This window comes from Hipposideros armiger, unplaced genomic scaffold (genome assembly GCF_001890085.2).
Source record: "Hipposideros armiger isolate ML-2016 unplaced genomic scaffold, ASM189008v1 scaffold_116, whole genome shotgun sequence".
NCBI lineage: Eukaryota > Metazoa > Chordata > Mammalia > Chiroptera > Hipposideridae > Hipposideros > Hipposideros armiger.
In genome coordinates this window covers 3,116,285-3,133,997 of record NW_017731466.1, presented here as the reverse complement: position 1 = coordinate 3,133,997, position 17,713 = coordinate 3,116,285, and the positions used below count along the sequence as shown (strand labels likewise).

The 17,713-nt window shown below is 32.9% G+C and overlaps 1 protein-coding gene across 2 annotated transcripts in view; it reads left to right on the top strand.

Annotated features, from left to right (window-relative positions):
- The window catches only part of MAP4K3 (mitogen-activated protein kinase kinase kinase kinase 3), a 58,813-nt gene that overhangs the window by 12,101 nt on the left and 28,999 nt on the right, over positions 1-17,713 (top strand). For both annotated transcript variants that reach the window (XM_019647826.1, XM_019647825.1), the window contains 7 exons: positions 5,304-5,362; positions 6,225-6,257; positions 10,631-10,669; positions 10,916-10,969; positions 13,490-13,532; positions 15,565-15,724; positions 16,582-16,694. In XM_019647826.1, the coding sequence (XP_019503371.1) occupies positions 13,497-13,532; positions 15,565-15,724; positions 16,582-16,694 (309 nt within the window). In that variant the 5' untranslated portion in view covers positions 5,304-5,362; positions 6,225-6,257; positions 10,631-10,669; positions 10,916-10,969; positions 13,490-13,496. The remainder of the gene's footprint in view (positions 1-5,303; positions 5,363-6,224; positions 6,258-10,630; positions 10,670-10,915; positions 10,970-13,489; positions 13,533-15,564; positions 15,725-16,581; positions 16,695-17,713) is intronic.

Here is a 17,713-nt window from a genome sequence, read left to right as displayed (position 1 = left end):
GCCAGTGAAGCAGCGTCCTCCACAACTAGACTGAAGAACAAAAGGACAGCAACTTGTCTGTTCCCCTTCCCCCAATTCCCCAATAAAAATCTTTGGGGGGAAAAAGAAACAACAACAAAGCAAAAGCAAACCCATAGGAACAGAGACCAAAGAGGTGGTTACCAGAAGAGAGGGGTTGGGGATGAGTGAAAAGGGGAATATAGTCAATAATATTGTGATAAGTTTGCATGGTGACAGATGATTACTGGAATTAGTGGTGTGATCACATTGTGAGGTATAAAAATGTCGAATTACCATATTGTACACCTGATACTAATAAAACCAATATAAGATTGTATACCAACTATACTTATATGCTTAAATATAAAAAGGTAAAAATCATATTTGCCCTTTGGCAACTGGCTCACTTCACTTAGCATAACGTTTTCAAGATTCATCTATGTTGTAGCATGTGTCAGAATTTCCTTTTTAAGACTGAATAATATTCCATTGTATATGTATACCACATTTTGTTTATTGATTGATCCATCAATGGACACGAGTTGCTTTCACCTTTTGACTATTGTGAATACTGCTGCTATGAACATGAATGTAAAAATATCTGTCGAGTCTCTGCTTTCAGTTCTTTGGGGTATATATCTAGAATGGGAATTACTGGATCATTTGATAATTCTACATTAAATATTTTGGGGAATAGCTGTACTGTTTTCCATCGCTGCTGCATCATTGTACAGCTTTCACCAGCAGTGTGCAAGGGTTCCAATTCGTCTATATTGCCGTGAACATTTATTATTTTCTGGTGGAGGCAGGTGGTTGTTTCTTTTTTTTTAATAATAGCCGTCATAATGGTGTGACCTGTTCATAGTTATTTCAGCCCCCTAATTTTATCAATCCTAAAACCTTGGCTCTGGGAACAAGATTTCAACTCTTACAAATACATATTGCTGGCCACTAGAAACTGAATGAACCCAAAATGCCATCTTAATAGATAGTTGCCACCAAAATGACAGCCCTAAATCTTTTAGGACCCAGAGGAAAAAATACATTTATCCACTTAAAGACCGTGCTGCTTAAAAAGTTTCATGTCATCAGTGATTTCTGGTTGTAAGTGCTAAGTGTATACATTTTATGATTTTGTAAATGAATTTTGAATATAACACCTCAATTTTCATTACTACAAATAAAGTGATTTTTTTTTTTAATCAGGTAGTCATAATATGAAACCAGAACAGAGCTTGATTTTTAGGATTGTTAGTGAGTAAAAAAGGTCTTTAAATTTTGAAAGATGTCTGAGTGTCTGAGTTAAAAAAACAAACAAACAAACAAACAAAACACCATAATGTGATAAATAGTAACACTTTTGCTTATAACCATAAAAATGGGTTTATCTTTATAAGATATCTTTAGATTAAAAGTTTATATTACACACCTCTTCAGCTGATGCTAATTTTTTTCTAATTTGCCTAGTTTTACTGTATATTTTGGCCCATTTACCAATGAAAAATATATTTAAAGTTAATGATATGTAAAACTATTAATTGCTATAGAGGAACATGAGTAATATGATCATTACTCTGAAAAAACTTATACCTGGAAAAGTAAGAATAAAATATTTACATTAGAATTGAAAACATGTTGGGAAGATATAATCAGTTGATCAGTTATCAATAAACATAACAAAAGTACTGTAAGATTATCCCTGAATTAGGTTAAAATTCAGTAGTCTATAAATAAAGTTAAATTTATTCTGGGAAAGAAACAGTAAATGCTATCTTTGTTTATTTTAAATCTATTGGACTATTTAAATCTGTTGAATTATTACTTATAAAATTTACATTGTATGAAGACAATTTCTAAGGAGAGGTTATTTCATAATTGTGCAATGATAGGACATTTTGTAGAATGTCAAACCTGACCTGCTGGTATTCATTTCCAAGCTGACCTTACAAAAGTCATGTTATTCATTGAGTCCTTTTATGCCTTCTGTTTTTTATTAGTTAGAAGACTGCTTGATTACTTAGTGTTCTGACCCCACTTGTTTTTCTGACTTTTTAAAGAAATAAAACAATCTTTTTTAATTATCCAGGATTCAGTCCCTTTTTACTTCTGTAAATGATCTGCCACATTAAAAGTTGTCTAACTACCTTATCAGTACCATAATTTCCTCAGTTTTTGATGAGAAAATAATTTTTCCTCTTCTGCGGGTTTTTTTTTCTTGATTAAAATATATTGCTAAAGTATTTTTTTCTTTTGTGTTTTTGTAGCCAACTGTATCAATTCTATTGACTTCCTGCTGTTTTCTCATCAGGTATAGACTTTGCAATCTCCAGAAGGGGTTTAAAAAAAAAATGAGAACTTCTTGATCATATATTTTCCGTTTCCAGTGTTCCGCGCCACATCCTTTATTCTTTTTCAGTTATTTCTGGTACCATGTTTTCTTAGCTGTATCCTAGGTTTGGAAATACTCCCTTATTCATTAAAACAAACCACTGAAGTTAGGACTTTGTGACTCAAAAAAGATATTTTAATTGGGACTTTTTTTTGACCATCTTAAATTTTTGTTCGGGCATTCAGATTGAATGTATTAGGCTTTTGCATGTTTTCAGTCCATGTATTACTTATTTGACTTTACTGTCTTGTTAAGTATTGTGATTCACTAATAAGTTGGTGCCTGATTTATGCAGCTAATTTTTTTATGTCTCTCCTGACATGTTCACATGTATCCTTATTTAGCTTATAATGGATAGCTCTGTTTTACCTTCGTCTAGGGTTATTTCGAGTGCTTTTCCAAGCATGATTTTGGTAGCATTTTTCTATTACAGAATAACTTCCAAGTCCTTTTTGCAGACTGTTTTAGATCAGTCTTTCTCATACTGCCCTAAAAATATATAAATAACTACTAACTTTGCCCAGGTTTCACTTTTCTTTCTTTCTTTTTTTATTTTTTCTCATTTTTATTGTTTGATTTACTGTCTGAATTTCTGTCATATAATAATAGGTGCTTGGTAAATAGTTGAATTAAATGATGTTAAATAATTATTAGAAGGACTTAGTGTAATTCTTTTACTTGAGTAAAAATTCTTTTACTTCCTAGCACATTGATTTTGTTCCATGGTTGCTAAAACATACTGATTTACAGAGAAAGAATTAATAAAGAATAGTTCCTTTAAAATTTAGCTTTCTTGATAGGGCTTGTGACACATGGCACATTTAATCATTAGACTTGGATCTATCTATAACTTCTCCCTGGTCTGAATGTTATTCTATATATGAACCTATGCTCAATTTTCTATTGAAATACTAAATAGTTTTAGATTCTTCTCTTTCCTAAGTACACTGATCTCAGTTGACTTTTTTTTTACCATTATCATCAACTTATTAATTGTCATGTATCAGATTAACTAGCTATTCTTATGACACATCAGTGTTTAAACAACAGAAGCTATGGCCACTCTGCACAAACATATGCTTTTGGAAGCTGTCATTTGATTAAAGACTTAAGAGATTATATAGGCTAAACAGGTTGCTGGTCTGGTAGAGCACCCAGTTATCTACAGCTGAAGAAAACAAACTTGATTTTAGAAGTGTATTCATTGAGATAGTACTTCTCTTTACTGAATACCAAAGTTTAAAGGTTTCTGTATAAAGTTATGACCACTTGAATTGTTCAGCATAATAATTGTGTGACAGTCTTATGATAACAATGATTTCATCCTATTAAGATATATCATTATAAGTTAAAGAGAACAGGCATCTCTTTTCATTAGAATTTCATATGATACCAGGGCGACACTTGACTGGTCTTTTTTGTTTATAATGTATTATCTTTTCTGTCACTGGTAAGAACATTTGTTATTATGTATACAAGAACTCAGATACTTAAGAAGCCATATGTGAGCCACAATTTTGATTTTTATTTTCATCAGATATTTTTTGACAGAGCTTGTAGTACTTAAGTGTTAAAGTGCTTTTCACTTAAATGTAATGTATTTCTTAGAATCCTCTTATTCCTAGGCCTCATAGTTTTGTGTATTTTAACGAGGCTGAAGTGTTAGTTATTTATAGGAAAATGAACAAATGACATTTGAACAAACATTTATTTAGGGCCAAATTAATGTGTCAGGTATTATGCTAGACCCTGGGCTGTAGGGAAGAAAGATGGATGTCACCATTTCCCTTTATTGGAGGAGCTCACAGCCTAGCTACTATTTTTATAGACCTGTAAATAATTAAAATGCAGTGTACGTGGTAGAGGAAAACTATGTGTTAAATGCTGTGGAGGCATGGAAAAGGTTTCAGCTATAATCCTAGACTGTCTTGGAAGGCTGCTTGCTCCAAGGATGTAGCTTTTGCGTTAGTCCTGATCGTGCATGTGACAATATCTTTTAAAATTAGAAAGCACTGTAAGTAGACTGTCTTCTAATGAAAATAAAATTCATTTAAAATGTTAAATATTCTCCCTTTATTGTTAAATTGGTGCTTGGAAAATACAGTGGCTTAAAAGGGGAAGAAAAGGAAACTTTACTTTGCACTTTCCATTGTTGGAAAGTGTATTTTTTTGTCTCAGAAGGCGTTTGAGTTGAGCCCATATATGTTGCCCTTAAAATTTCAGTTCTTAACTGTACATCCTGCAGCATTCATTGGGAATGTTTAAATAGCTGAGGAACTGCCCTAATAATATTGAAGTTTTGCTTTACTTCATCAGTTAAATCTGTGTTTGCATATTATTCCACTTAACTCTTTAAAAATATATTAAAAGTTCTGACATGAAATTTGTAATCTTTGCAAGTCCATCTATATAATTTATTATAAAAGAGCACCCTATTTTATTTATTTAAAAAATTATTATAATTGCATAAAGTAGTAATAGAAATATGTGTGTGACTATATATAATTATTGCAGATCTTACATACAAAGCCAAACCAAGATTTTTGTTGCTTGTTTTCTGTAATCATTTTTGTTTCTTATGAATAAATGCCTTATGTGAGCTTTTTTCTTTCTAAAAACTGACTTTTACAAATGGTAATTACAATAGCAATAACCATAAATGAAACTTGCATATGTAATTATTCAAACAAATTCCCAGAAAGGTACTGAACTTAAATAATAAAATATGTAAATTAGGACTACAGACTTCTGAAATCTAGTTGTTGGAAGTCTTACCATGCCATCTTTTTAAGAACATATAGCAATACAGATTTATTTGCAGTTTGGCGTTTCTCTTTTTAAAATAATATATATTAGTGTATCATGATTTGTGATATACGACTATTTTACTGAATATTTTATTTTGTACTAATAGGATCTACAACTAGAATATGGACAAGGACACCAAGGTAGTTACTTTTTAGGTGGAAACAAGTAAGTAAAGTTTTTTCAAAATTTAAATTTAAGAATAATTAAGTTGCCTTAAAATATTGTGTTTTAATATTTACAGTAATAAATTGTATTAGTCTGATAGATACATTTTACAATATACTGTAACCTTTTTTCATTGCTACCTTGCTAATCATTTAGTCAGTAATTGTTTATAGTAGGGACAGTCACTTTAAGATTTTTAATGTCAAGCTACTTTGTAGACCTTACGTGTGAGAGAAAACTAAGTATATAAATATATGCTTCAGCAATTTATATATTTTATTTGTAATGTTGACCTGTTTATTCCTTACAAAACTTGCTTTGGTATATCTCCCAGATGTGTTGGCCTCTGAAAACAGCTGGAAATAGTCACACTATTTAGAAACCTTAATTATTTAGCTGGTAAGAGTCTTTTAAAAAGTGAATAGTAGTTAAAATGTATCTGAAGTCTTAAAAGTTATCAATTCATGCCAGAAATAAATCCAACAATTATTCAATGCCTGTGTACAGTGGTGAAAAGACAGCTTTGCAAGGTGTAAGATATTTTGAAGTATTTTTTATGTTATGTTGTCTAAATTTGAGGTAGTGGTGTTAAGGACTTTGTTCACAAATTTTGGTATATTTTAAGAGACTGGCTAATTTGGAAAAATATTTCATTTTCCTTCTTTTGGTTCATTTTAAATGTATTTTTAAATGATATACTTGCAAAAATAGCCCATCACTAAATGCCTTTCCAGATTCTGTAGTTCCCATTGTCTAATTTCTGACTTTTAGACATTTTCATAGTATATGGTTATTTCGGCTAGGTAAAATGTTAATAATTTGCCCAACCTTCATTTTTTGATTAATTGGATCCCTGCTTAAGGAACTGTATTCTATATAACGAATCATTGGCAAGGTAGGTTGGCCAAAAGTTTGACCTTTGGCTGTGTTTCGTGTACAGGTATATACATACATGTGACATGAGCATGGATGTAGCACTTCTCTTACTGTACTGATATGTCTGCTTTATTCTTGTGATTAGGCATTGTTTTAAAACTCACAGGATTTCCTGCTTTCTCCATAGGTGATCAGGCAGACAGATTTCCATTTATGGGTTTCTACCTATTCCAGACCAGGCAGAAACTATCTAAGATAGTTTTTTGTGTGTGTGGTTTTTTTAATGAATGCATATGTATTTTGACTTATTCAGTATTTTCTTTCTTTTTTTTTTTTGAATTCTGTTATTACTGGGGTCAACCTTTCTGACCATTTAAAACCAACAAAATATTATTTTTAAAAGAAAACTCTAAATTCTGATTTTGTTTTTAATGTAGACTAAAAATTCGGCAGATAAATTCTCTTCTAAAGACCTAAATAATAGTGAAAAGAATAAATTGAATTACACAATTCCTGGAACCGTTGTGTATAGTAGTAGTAGATGCCAGAACTGTCTCTTTCTGTAAGCTACGAGACTTTGAGAAATTCACCTCAATTTCTCTAGTAAGATCGGAATTATAATACTACATTACACGCCCATACATAGGGCATAAAGGGTGAAATAATCATTGTAAAGCATTTAGCACATTCAGTGTTTAGTAAATACTTACTGGTTACCCTTATTTGTAGCATTTATTCATTAAATAACTGCTGACTGTAAGAGAAAGTGAATAAAACTGCTGTTTGGTATTAAAGAAATAGGGAGGTTTTTTGTTTTGTTTTCAAATATAATCGGGGAAGTACTTGCAGAGTATTTTGATCCAGTTAGGCAATTTTGAAAGATTTTAGTAACCAGTAGCATGAATTCCTTATCTAATTCAAATATGCTAAATATTTTGGCAGTGTTTTTGGTTTTTTTTTAATTCTATGGGGGAGGAGAAGAGCACTGGGGAATCGGGGAAGGGGAACAGACAAGTTGCTGTCCTTTTGTTCTTCAGTTTAGTTGTGGAGGATGTCGCTTCACTGGCCTATGTTGGTATTGTGATCATTGCGCTCTTCCCGGGTGAGGCAGATTGGTCGCCAGTCACTGGGCGGCCGCTCACAGCGGCTCTTGGCAGCTCACAATGGCGCCAGCCATTCACGGTATCTTCTGGTATCCCACTACAGCCCCACTGCAGCCTACGCCATCGCCAGTGACTCATGGAAGCCCAGCTCCAGGTCGAGCTGTTGTTCACCATCTTAGCTGTAGAGGGTGCAGTGTCACTGGCCCTCAGGTGGGATCTGAACCAGGGCCCTGCTGCTCAGAGCTGGCATCCCAAGCCAACTCTTAACCAGCGCGTCACTTGGCCGGCCCAGCAGTGGTTTTTTTACTTCTCTCAATTTCAATCTTTACTTCATCAGTTAAATCTGTGTTTGCATATTATTCCACTTTTAGCCTTATACAAATTTCCTAGTCATTTTAGGTAGACTAAATAATTTAGTATCTGACAGCATCATTTTTGTTTTGTTCATTACTTTCTAAAAGTTTCATAATAGAAGAATCCAAAATCCAAATGGACTAGCGAATAGTGACATTGTTTATTGTATAGACATTGTTTATTGTATAGCACCCAATCTTGGTGATTAAATAAATCAGTATCACATTTTTCTCCAGTGCTCTCAAGATACAGTATTTACTATAAATGGCTCTTTCAGAAAGGTTAGCCATGTTTCATTTTCTCTTTTACAAAGCCTGAAAAGCAAATCATATATTCTACTTTTCATTAAGAGTTAATGAACTCTTTAACTTTATTAACAAAAAAGTCAAGACAGAGTAGGAGAGTTATAAGTAAAGGAAAAAAAATAATGTATGAGTCCTTAGCCATAGGCTAGCTAGCTGCTTTTCCATGTTCTTATTCAGCCTTCTCTCTTATTCTTAAAGTAGAATGCCATATAAGTCCAATTAAATACAGTAACTGAAAATAAACTACATTTAAATTCTCTTAATTATTTTTAAATCAATATTCTCTGCTGGAAAAAGAAATGCCTCAAAAATATTATATGCTTAAGAAAACATTTTTTTCATGTTTTCTAAAATGATATAAAAGCCCACTGTACAGTTCAAAGATATTATGTTTAATTTGATAGAATAATTTAAAGCAGCACATCTTAAAATATTTAGTCTCAGGCTGTCTTTACAGTCTTAAAAATTATTGAGGACCCCAGTGAGTTTTTGTTTATATGGGTTATAGCTATCTATATTTATAGCATAAGAAATTTAAACTGAGTACTTTTCAAAAATTTTTTTGAGTAATTTATATAAAATAGTAAATACACTCAATACATGTTATCATAAATAAATTTTTGTGTATTAAGACTTTTTCATCATTAAGGACCAATTCAAATGCCTCCTCTTTATGGCTCCTTCCTTGTAACACCACTTGATTCCTCTTGTGAGGCTTTAAAACAGCAGATAATTGCAAGAAAAGGCTTTATACAGGTCAGTGTATTAAAGCAAACTTTTTGTTGAGTCCCAGTAGTAACATTTTTTGTGAAGAATAGCTCTTTTCTGAAACAAAATAATATTAGTAAGAAAAGGACATTGTTTTGTTTTATTTTATTATTTTATTTTATTTTTGCAAATCTCTTTAATACCTGGCTTAATAGAAGACAGCTGGTTTCTCATGTCTGCTACTAACCTGTTGTAGCATCATGCATCTTATAGCCTGGAAATCTCTAGAGTTTCATTCTCAGTGAAAAAATAAGAGTGGAAAGGTAAATGCATTAGTATTATGAAAATAGTTTTGAACTTGTAGACCTCCTACAGGAGACTGAGAGACACCCCCCCCCAGGATCCTCAGACCACATTTTGAGAATACCTAGTTTAAAGAAATGTTGTAGTCAATAATAAAACACTAATTGAGTACTTACTATGTTCTAAATTCCTATTCTAAGCATTTTACCTGTGTTAATTCATTGTATCTTCAGATAAACACTTTGACATACATACTATTATAATTCCCGTTTTACTGATATGGAAATTGAAGCACAGGGAAATCAAAGGAACTTATTGAAGACCACATAGCTTACAATGGCAGCGGCAGGTTGAATTAAGGGCTCTCTTAGCTTCACAACCTCTCATTTTGCTAAACTGCTTGTAGGCAAAAACTCCTACCTTCCTAAAGGTAGCCCTGGGATAGCTTTGTCAATAAGATAATACGTTTGACTGAAGTACCTCAGTTTTTTTATCTGCAAAATAAGGATTTGCAATTAGTTTACAGTTTTCTGATGTCTTTTACTGCCCCAGATTTAGAACTTTGTCATTTTTAATACTTAGATTGTTATTAAGCTGGCTTAATTAAAATTTGATGGCTAAAATTTATTCTACTAATATAGTCTATTAATACCAGCTAACCGTACCTTGCCGTTTTTTTGGTTTTATGTTTTGATAATCCTAAGGGCAGTTTTTTCCAATATATATAGGAGGGGGAAATGACTAGAAGATACTGCCTTTCAGCTTTTGATGAGAGTAAATTTTCTGCTGAATCACTTTTACCTCAGTCATCTATCAGTGACCATATTTCTCTCTATCCCATTAGCTATTGAGTTTTTGTTCTGGAAGAGTCTAATAGAGGAGGTATGCTGCATGAACTTGCAGTGAAAAGAAATAAGGGAACTTCAGGAATGTCATGAGGTCTCTTTTATATTCCTGAATATCAAAGCTTTATAAATTGCTCCTACTGATAAAATCCTCACACCTGGTCTGATACAGGCTTAGTCTCCCAAAAGTGTAAATGTGTTTGCCAGTACACCCCTGGAGAACAGATCCTTCAGGTAAGTGAGTGTCTTCTGTGAAAGCAAAGTGCTACTACATTCATGTATTCACATCACATGCATGCATGCTTTTGCAGAGAGATCCAACATGTTGAGTTTCATTTCGTAGGATTGCCTGAGAGCATGATTTTTAAAAAGTGTGTCACCTTCCTTATTTTAAGAAAAAATATATATATAATTTCAGGTGTCAGGTAACTATTCCAGGTAAAACCTGAATCCTGGAAACCCCTGACTATGACCCTGCAATTATTGTTTTGTCAGTCCTATTGTGACATTTCATGGTGGGTTGTCCTCTGTTTGAATTGGTATTTTTTAGTAAATATTAGGATTTATTTTGCTCATTTAGAATACATGTATAAAGACATTAGTAACAGAAAATAGAGATAGCTCATTAAGTAAAACTTGATGTTTTATGGTATAAAGATGATCATTATAGCAAACTTTGAGTAAATAATAAAAAAGTAATTTAATGTATGGGTTAGGTTAAAGTGATGTAAATATGTACTTATCGCTTATTTATTCACTATTCTTTCCTTTTAGGAGTCTTCTAAAGTCTGTTGAAGAAGAATTACATCAGCGGTAATTTTAATTTTTAATTAAGATTAAAATACTTTATGTCACAGGTAAAATCTGTTTGCTCCCATATCTGTCATGTAACATAAGATTATTTTGTTGTTATTGTTGTTTTAATTCTGAATTCTGTAAAGGTAGGGAAATAAAATTCTGCCTTGCAGTAGCCCTTCTTGCGTTTTCTAAAATTTCTCCTTAAGCTGTTTTTGGTAAAGTTCGTTTAGTGACAATGGAATTATCCTTCTTTATCTTTAGAGGACATGTGGCACATTTAGAAGATGATGAAGGGGATGATGATGAATCTAAACAGTAAGTTCTGTTTCTGTTTTTGGTAAAAGAAAAAGTGTCATTTTGACCTGATTTCATAAGTTTGACAGCTTAATATTGACAGTAATTTTTAATATCATTAGTAACTTAGTATCATGGGTTCTAACACCATTTCTTTCCTTTTTTCTGTTCTCATTTTATTAGTCAGCTCAGTCATCCTTAACAAAGTACCATTGACTGGTGGTTTAAACAACAGAATGTATCTCTCACACTTCTGGAAGCCAAGAAATTTAAGCTCAAGCTACTAGCCAGTTTAGTTCCTGGTGAGAGCTCTCTCCCAGACTTGCAGATAGCTGCCTTCTCTCTATGTCCTCAAATAGACTTTCTTCAGTATGTGTATGCAGAGAGCGAAATCGCTCTCCTCTTGTTATAAAGCCTCTAATCCTATTTGATTAGGACTTTACTCTTAAGACCTCAGTTAACCTTCATTACCTCCCAAAAGCACTATCTCCAAATACAATCACATTGGAATTAGGATTTCATCATACAAATTTTGAGGGGACACAGTTCGGTCCACAGCAATTTGCCCATGGTCCCCCAAAATTTATGTCCTTGACACATGCCAAATACAGTCTCTCAGCAGCCCTAAAAATCTTAACTCTTTCCAACATCAATTCTATAAAGTCAAAGACTTACCTAAATATAATAAATCAATCTGACTTAGATCTGATGATCTGTGGATCACCTTCAGGGTCATTTTTCCTTCTTGAAATCCAAGGAGGCCGGCAGCCTGCCTTCATTCTCTCTTGTCTCCATCCTCTTCAGTTCAAACTGCCCATGTTTGGGCTGGTATAATCCCATAAATTCTTTACTGAGTGATAGTCCAGCCACACCTGTCGTGTTCTCTTCAGAACATGCTTTCTCATGCCATCCATGTTTGAGCTAATATGGATAGGCTGAGAACTCTTCAAATTTCAAGTTCTGGTTCCTTTTTGCTTAACAACTCCTTCTTCAGTTTATCTTCTTTCATTGTATTATAAGCAGTCAGAAAGAACCAAACCCCTTCTTCAGCACATGCTTAGAAATCTCCTCAGCTAAATACCCTTGAAAGTTTTACCTTCCACAGAACACTAGAACCTGAACACAATTCAGCCAAGTTCTTTGCCCCTTTATAACAAGGACCGCCTTTCCTTCAGTTTCCAGTAACATGTTCATCGTTTCCATCTAAGACCTCACCAGAATGGCCTTTAATGTCCATATTTCTGCCACCATCCTGTTGATGATTATTTATGTATTCTTCTAGAAGATGAAAATTCCTCACCAGCTCTCCTCTTTCTGACCCCTCACCAGAATCACTCTTCATGTCCATATTTCTAGCATGTACCTCAAAACTCTTTCAGCTTCTACCCATTTCCAAAACTGCCTCCATATTTTTAGATATCTGTTACATCAGCACCCCACTTGTTGGTACCAAAATCTGTCCTAGCTCAAGCTGCCATAAAAAATTTAGAGTGAGTGGCTTGAACAACAGAAATTTGTCACAGCTCTGAAGGGTGGGATGTTGAAGATAAAGTGCCCGCTGATTCAATTCCCAGTGAGGACCCTCTTCTTGGTCCATAGCACAAGATGGTAACAAAGAACTTTGAAAAAAAAACTAGTTAACAAAGACAGTAAATATATCTTGTAGTTTAATATCATAAATTGGTAATTGATAGCTGCTGTAATTATTACTACAGCTGCAAAGAGGCTTGTTATATGGTTTATTAAATTTCATCTGATGTATTTCAAATAAACAAATACTTTGGATATAAATGTAGTATTTTTAAAGACGGAATATTTTCACTTATGTAAGCATTGATAATGTAGTTCTATTTTTTTTTTTTTTTTTAAGAAAGATACAATTTATGGTAGAGTGACTAGAGCACCTAACCCTTTGGAGTCATAGGTTTTCCTTTCTGTCTTACTACTCTGTGACTTTGGATCAGGTCACTTAATCTCTCTGGGCCTCAATTTCCTCATCTGAGAATTTATTCTCTATCATCTTTTAATTTTTTATAAATTTTTTAAAAACTCCAATCCTAGGTTGTAATGAATCTTAGCTTCAATCAAATCAATTCTGCCTATAATTTCATAGAGGATTTAGTTAGCTTTTGATGAACTTCATCAGAGATATTTCATATCTAACAGTAAAAATGTGTATATTACATTGTGATATTTTTATGCTATATCATTTTGCTGTTTTTCCCCAAACCAATTTTTACATTTTTATATTAATTACCTTTCCATTGATATAAGCTGGAATTATAGTTATCGTTTCCAGTTTTAATTACTATGTAATACTTGTAACCAGGAAAGCATATCTTCTCAATTACTTCTGAATAATACTTCATTCAACATAACTTGAGCATTTCATGGAACATTTTGGAAAACACTCATAAACTTAGAAAAAGGAACTTGTGTATGCAAGTTTTTCTTACATAACTTTGAAAAATTAATTGTATTTTAATAATGACTTATTTGCAAAATGAAGAGTTCTAATTCTAAACTTTTATATTTTTATAGCTCAACAATGAAAGCAAAAGTTCCACCTCCTTTGCCACCAAAGGTAGACAGATTTGTTTTTCAATTTGAATTATGCGTGTCATTGTTCTGCCCTTTAATATTGTATTAATAGTTATTCTGTAGCTTATTTTCACTTGGGATCCACAAAGAAACTTCATGAAGAAGTTACTAATGTAGATGATTGTGGTTATTTTTATTTGTCTTTTTTTAGTTATCTAATGTGTCATTTATTGTTTTTTCTAAATAAGTTATAGAAATTTGTACATGAAAGTGATTATATTAATGGATTAGTATAATTTCACTTGGATTAGAAAACTCACATTTTTTTTTTTTTTACTTTTTTTTTTTTTTTTAGCTGAGCCATCCTGCCACCTGTTGGCAGCTCAGCTCGAGCTGGACTCAAACCGCTGTTGCTCAGAGCTCAAACCCTTGAGCAAGCTCTTAACCAACTGAGCCACTCGGCCGGCCCTCAAATATTTTTATAAGATTTTTATTCCTCACACTATACAATCTACTAACTGATTTCCTGAGAATGGGTAAAGAATAAAGATTTATCATCACAGGTATTTAATTTTCAGAAGGTACTTTTAAATTCAAAATATAAAATAGGTCAGTAATTTTCAATTTTTTAATCAATTAAATCCTTTTGCCAAACAAAGGCGTCATAAAATAATTCTAACCAGATGGATTTTATTTATGTGTTTATTTATTTTAGGTAAAATGAGTTAATATAGATAGCGGTAATATAAATGTTGTTATAAACTTATTTTTATAAGCTTATATACATAGCACATTTTTAATTATAAAATAAACTTTATAAAATGAGCTATTAATGAGGTTTGAATTAAAGGGTTATAAATGAGAATTGGAGTCTGACCAGTCTTGGCATCCAATATATTGCTATATTTTGTTTTCATTTTGTACTTTTGAGAAAATCATGATTCACATAGGTAAATAATACTGTACTTGCTTGTTTAGTTTTATATTAGCAAAAATATAGAGATCTGAATTTCAAAGAGACAACTGCTGAGTAATCTTCCTAATAAGGAACACATTTATAAATTCTCCAAACCTTCTGTTTTTCATTGTCTAAAGATAAAGTGTCTCAGGCATCTTCTATTGCTGTGTTAGTATTGTCTGTGATGTTAAAATTTTTTTTTTTAATTGGGGAATTGGGGGAGGGGAACAGCGCTGGGGAATCAGGGAATGGGAACAGACAAGTTGCTGTTCTTTTGTTCTTCAGTCTAGTTGTGGAGGACGTTGCTTCACTCGTCCATGTTGGTATTATCATTACGCTCTTCCCGGGTGAGGCAGATTGGTTGCCGGTCACTGGACAGCCGCTCACAGCGGCTCTTGGCAGCTCATGCAGGCTGCCGGCCGCTCATGCTGGCTGCCAGCCATTCACGGTTGCTCACAGCAGCCCACTGCAGCCTACACCTTCGCCAGCGACTCATGGCAGCCCAGCTCCAGGTTGAGCTGTTGTTCACCATCTTAGCTGTAGATGGTGCAGCATCACTGGCCCTCATGTGGGATCCAAACTGAGGCCCTCCTGCTCAGAGCTGGCATCCCAAGCCTACTCTTAACCAACGAACCACTCGGCCGGCCCGATGATGTTAAAATTTTAATTGGTGTCGTCTCCTGCCCCAGTCTGAAAGATTAAGCATTACATAAAAGACATGGAGTCATTGAAAAGAGATAGTTTAGATTAGCCTTGTAGGAGCTGAACTTCAATTAGCCTGAATGTTCAAAATAAAAAAATACTCATTAAGTTGGAGATCAGAAAGACCAGAATATTTTTATTTGGCAAATCTAAGTAGGAAGGCTTGTGAGGAATTAATAGAAGGAGGCCTTTTTTTCCCCCCCTGAGAAAACATTTTCGTGTACAATTTTAGGATATTTATTAACATAATCAGAATCAGATGGTTGAATAACCTTGAGACTCTGCTAGTAAACACAGTTTGAAAAGCCTCTGATATATAATAATATTTACTTCAAGAAAAATATTTAATATTTTTTATGTTTAGCAAAACATGAATAATGCTTAATCATTGGTCTCCGTTTCTGTATTATTTCAGCCTAAGTCCATATTCATACCACAAGAAAGTCATTCTACCGAGGATGATAATCAAGGAACAATCAAAAGATGTCCCATGTCAGAGAGCCCAGCAAAACCATCCCAAGTCCCGCCTAGACCACCACCTCCCAGATTACCTCCACAGAAGCCGATTGCTTTAGGTAATGGGGAAGAGAGGCTGAAATCAGTGTTACCAGGTTTTCATACTGTGTAAAAAAAAAAATGGAGGGAATCTTTCTTTTAAGACAATACGTGAAATTCCTTTGAGGAGGGAAAAAGGAAGACAATGTATTCTATAGAGATGTGTTCTGCTTTTTGCCTCATAGTTTGACATATTTTTATGACAGGATTACCTATGACCCAGTCTGGGATATTTTGCCCCTTGTTTCTCATTTCATACCTAGCGTTCGCTCTTTTGGAGAATTGTTTATGCCCAGTTCAACATTTATCTATAGTTTGGCAACAAAAGAAATTAAACTCTAAACAAACAAAATGTGTTTTGGTTCTAGGCTGCTTCTGTTTTAGAAAAACAGAGTACTTTTGTCTAACATTTTTATTTCATTTAATCATTTGAAAAATAATTGTCACTATTTGCTCAGTATTTGTCTACAAATTAATACTAGAGGATGCTATTTTAATGTAAGTTTCTTATGTATGATGCAGAAAAAGCAATTAAAAAAAGAGCGACAAGTTTATTGGATAACATACTATATAAATTGTTCCTTTACTGAGTAGTTATGTATTCAGTATTTCTTTTTTGTCTTTTTAACACAAATATATGTGCTTAAATACCTTGAATTTAAGTTTGCCTGTATGAAAGATAAAAAGCGATATAAGTAGAAGAACATATGTGTAATTGCGACTCATTTCAGTACTAAATATCCTGATGGGGTGACCCCTAATGAAGGTGAAACTGTCTCAGAGATAATATTTTTCTTTCCTACTTGATAATTTCTGAATGAAAAATCTTTGTGAGAATTAATCCTTTTTTAATATATTTAAACCTGTCTTATTGAAGGAAATGGAGTGGGCTCCTTCCAGTTAAATGGTGAACGAGACGGTTCATTATATCAACAACAGAACGAACATAGAGGCACAAACCTTTCAAGGAAAGAAAAGAAAGATGTACCTGTAGGTATTTATATTCATAAGGCCTACTTATATTTGTTAACTTTTTTACTATGAGGTTAGTTTTGTAATTATAATTAGTGAAACTATAGCAATTGTAGATATTACAATTACTGTACTGGTATTTTAGTGTATTAATTATAATGACAATGGATTGTTTAAATCTTGAAAAAAAGTAACTTTAATATGGCAAACTTGGATGGCTTTCTGTTCAAATCATTTAGACCAATTTGATACATAGTTTATTATAAAATGTGATCAGCACACAGGTAAACAGTATTCTTGTTGAGAAAATAACTATTGTTATTCTCATTGATGAGAACTGATTCTTAAAAGTTCCTTTTACAACCTCAAGAAGTTTAGAAAAGAAGGGTATGGGCAGATAAAAAAAGCTATAGCTTCTACCCTAGGATAAATTTCTAACTGTAGATTTTGCAGTTTCTGATATTACTACTTTTACTCAGAATAGCTAACAAGAAGGAAAAACGAAAATTATTTTTAGTAGATAAAAGATATCACAAGAAAGATGAAATTAGCCATAGTAGCTATTTTTGTTAGAATTGTTAGATAATACACTATGGCATAACTATTAAAACATAAATAGCATTTATCACGGAGATTAAAAAAGTGTTAGCATTTGTAAGGAATTTATTATTAATCATCAGAAGGCATTTGTCTGTCGTCATAGAACTTTAAAAAACAAAACATCCCTAAAATCCCAATTCAGCGGATGCCAGTGAAATCATGAGATGAGAATATTTTTGAAGTTTTTGTGTATATTAATTGTGAGTTTTATGGAAATTAATAGTACATTTAATATGTTTATGTGCGTAATAGCTATGGTTTTGCACACTAAGCATTGTTAGAGGCTCTTTATGAAATTTATGAAAATTTATGAAATTTATGACATTTTTAACAAAATTGTAAAATGCCCTTCAGAAATGGGTTTTATGAAGTCTGTTCAACTGAGCAATAGTGCCTTTTTGCTTTCATCAGTTTCGATTTTAGCAGCGTTGCTAATG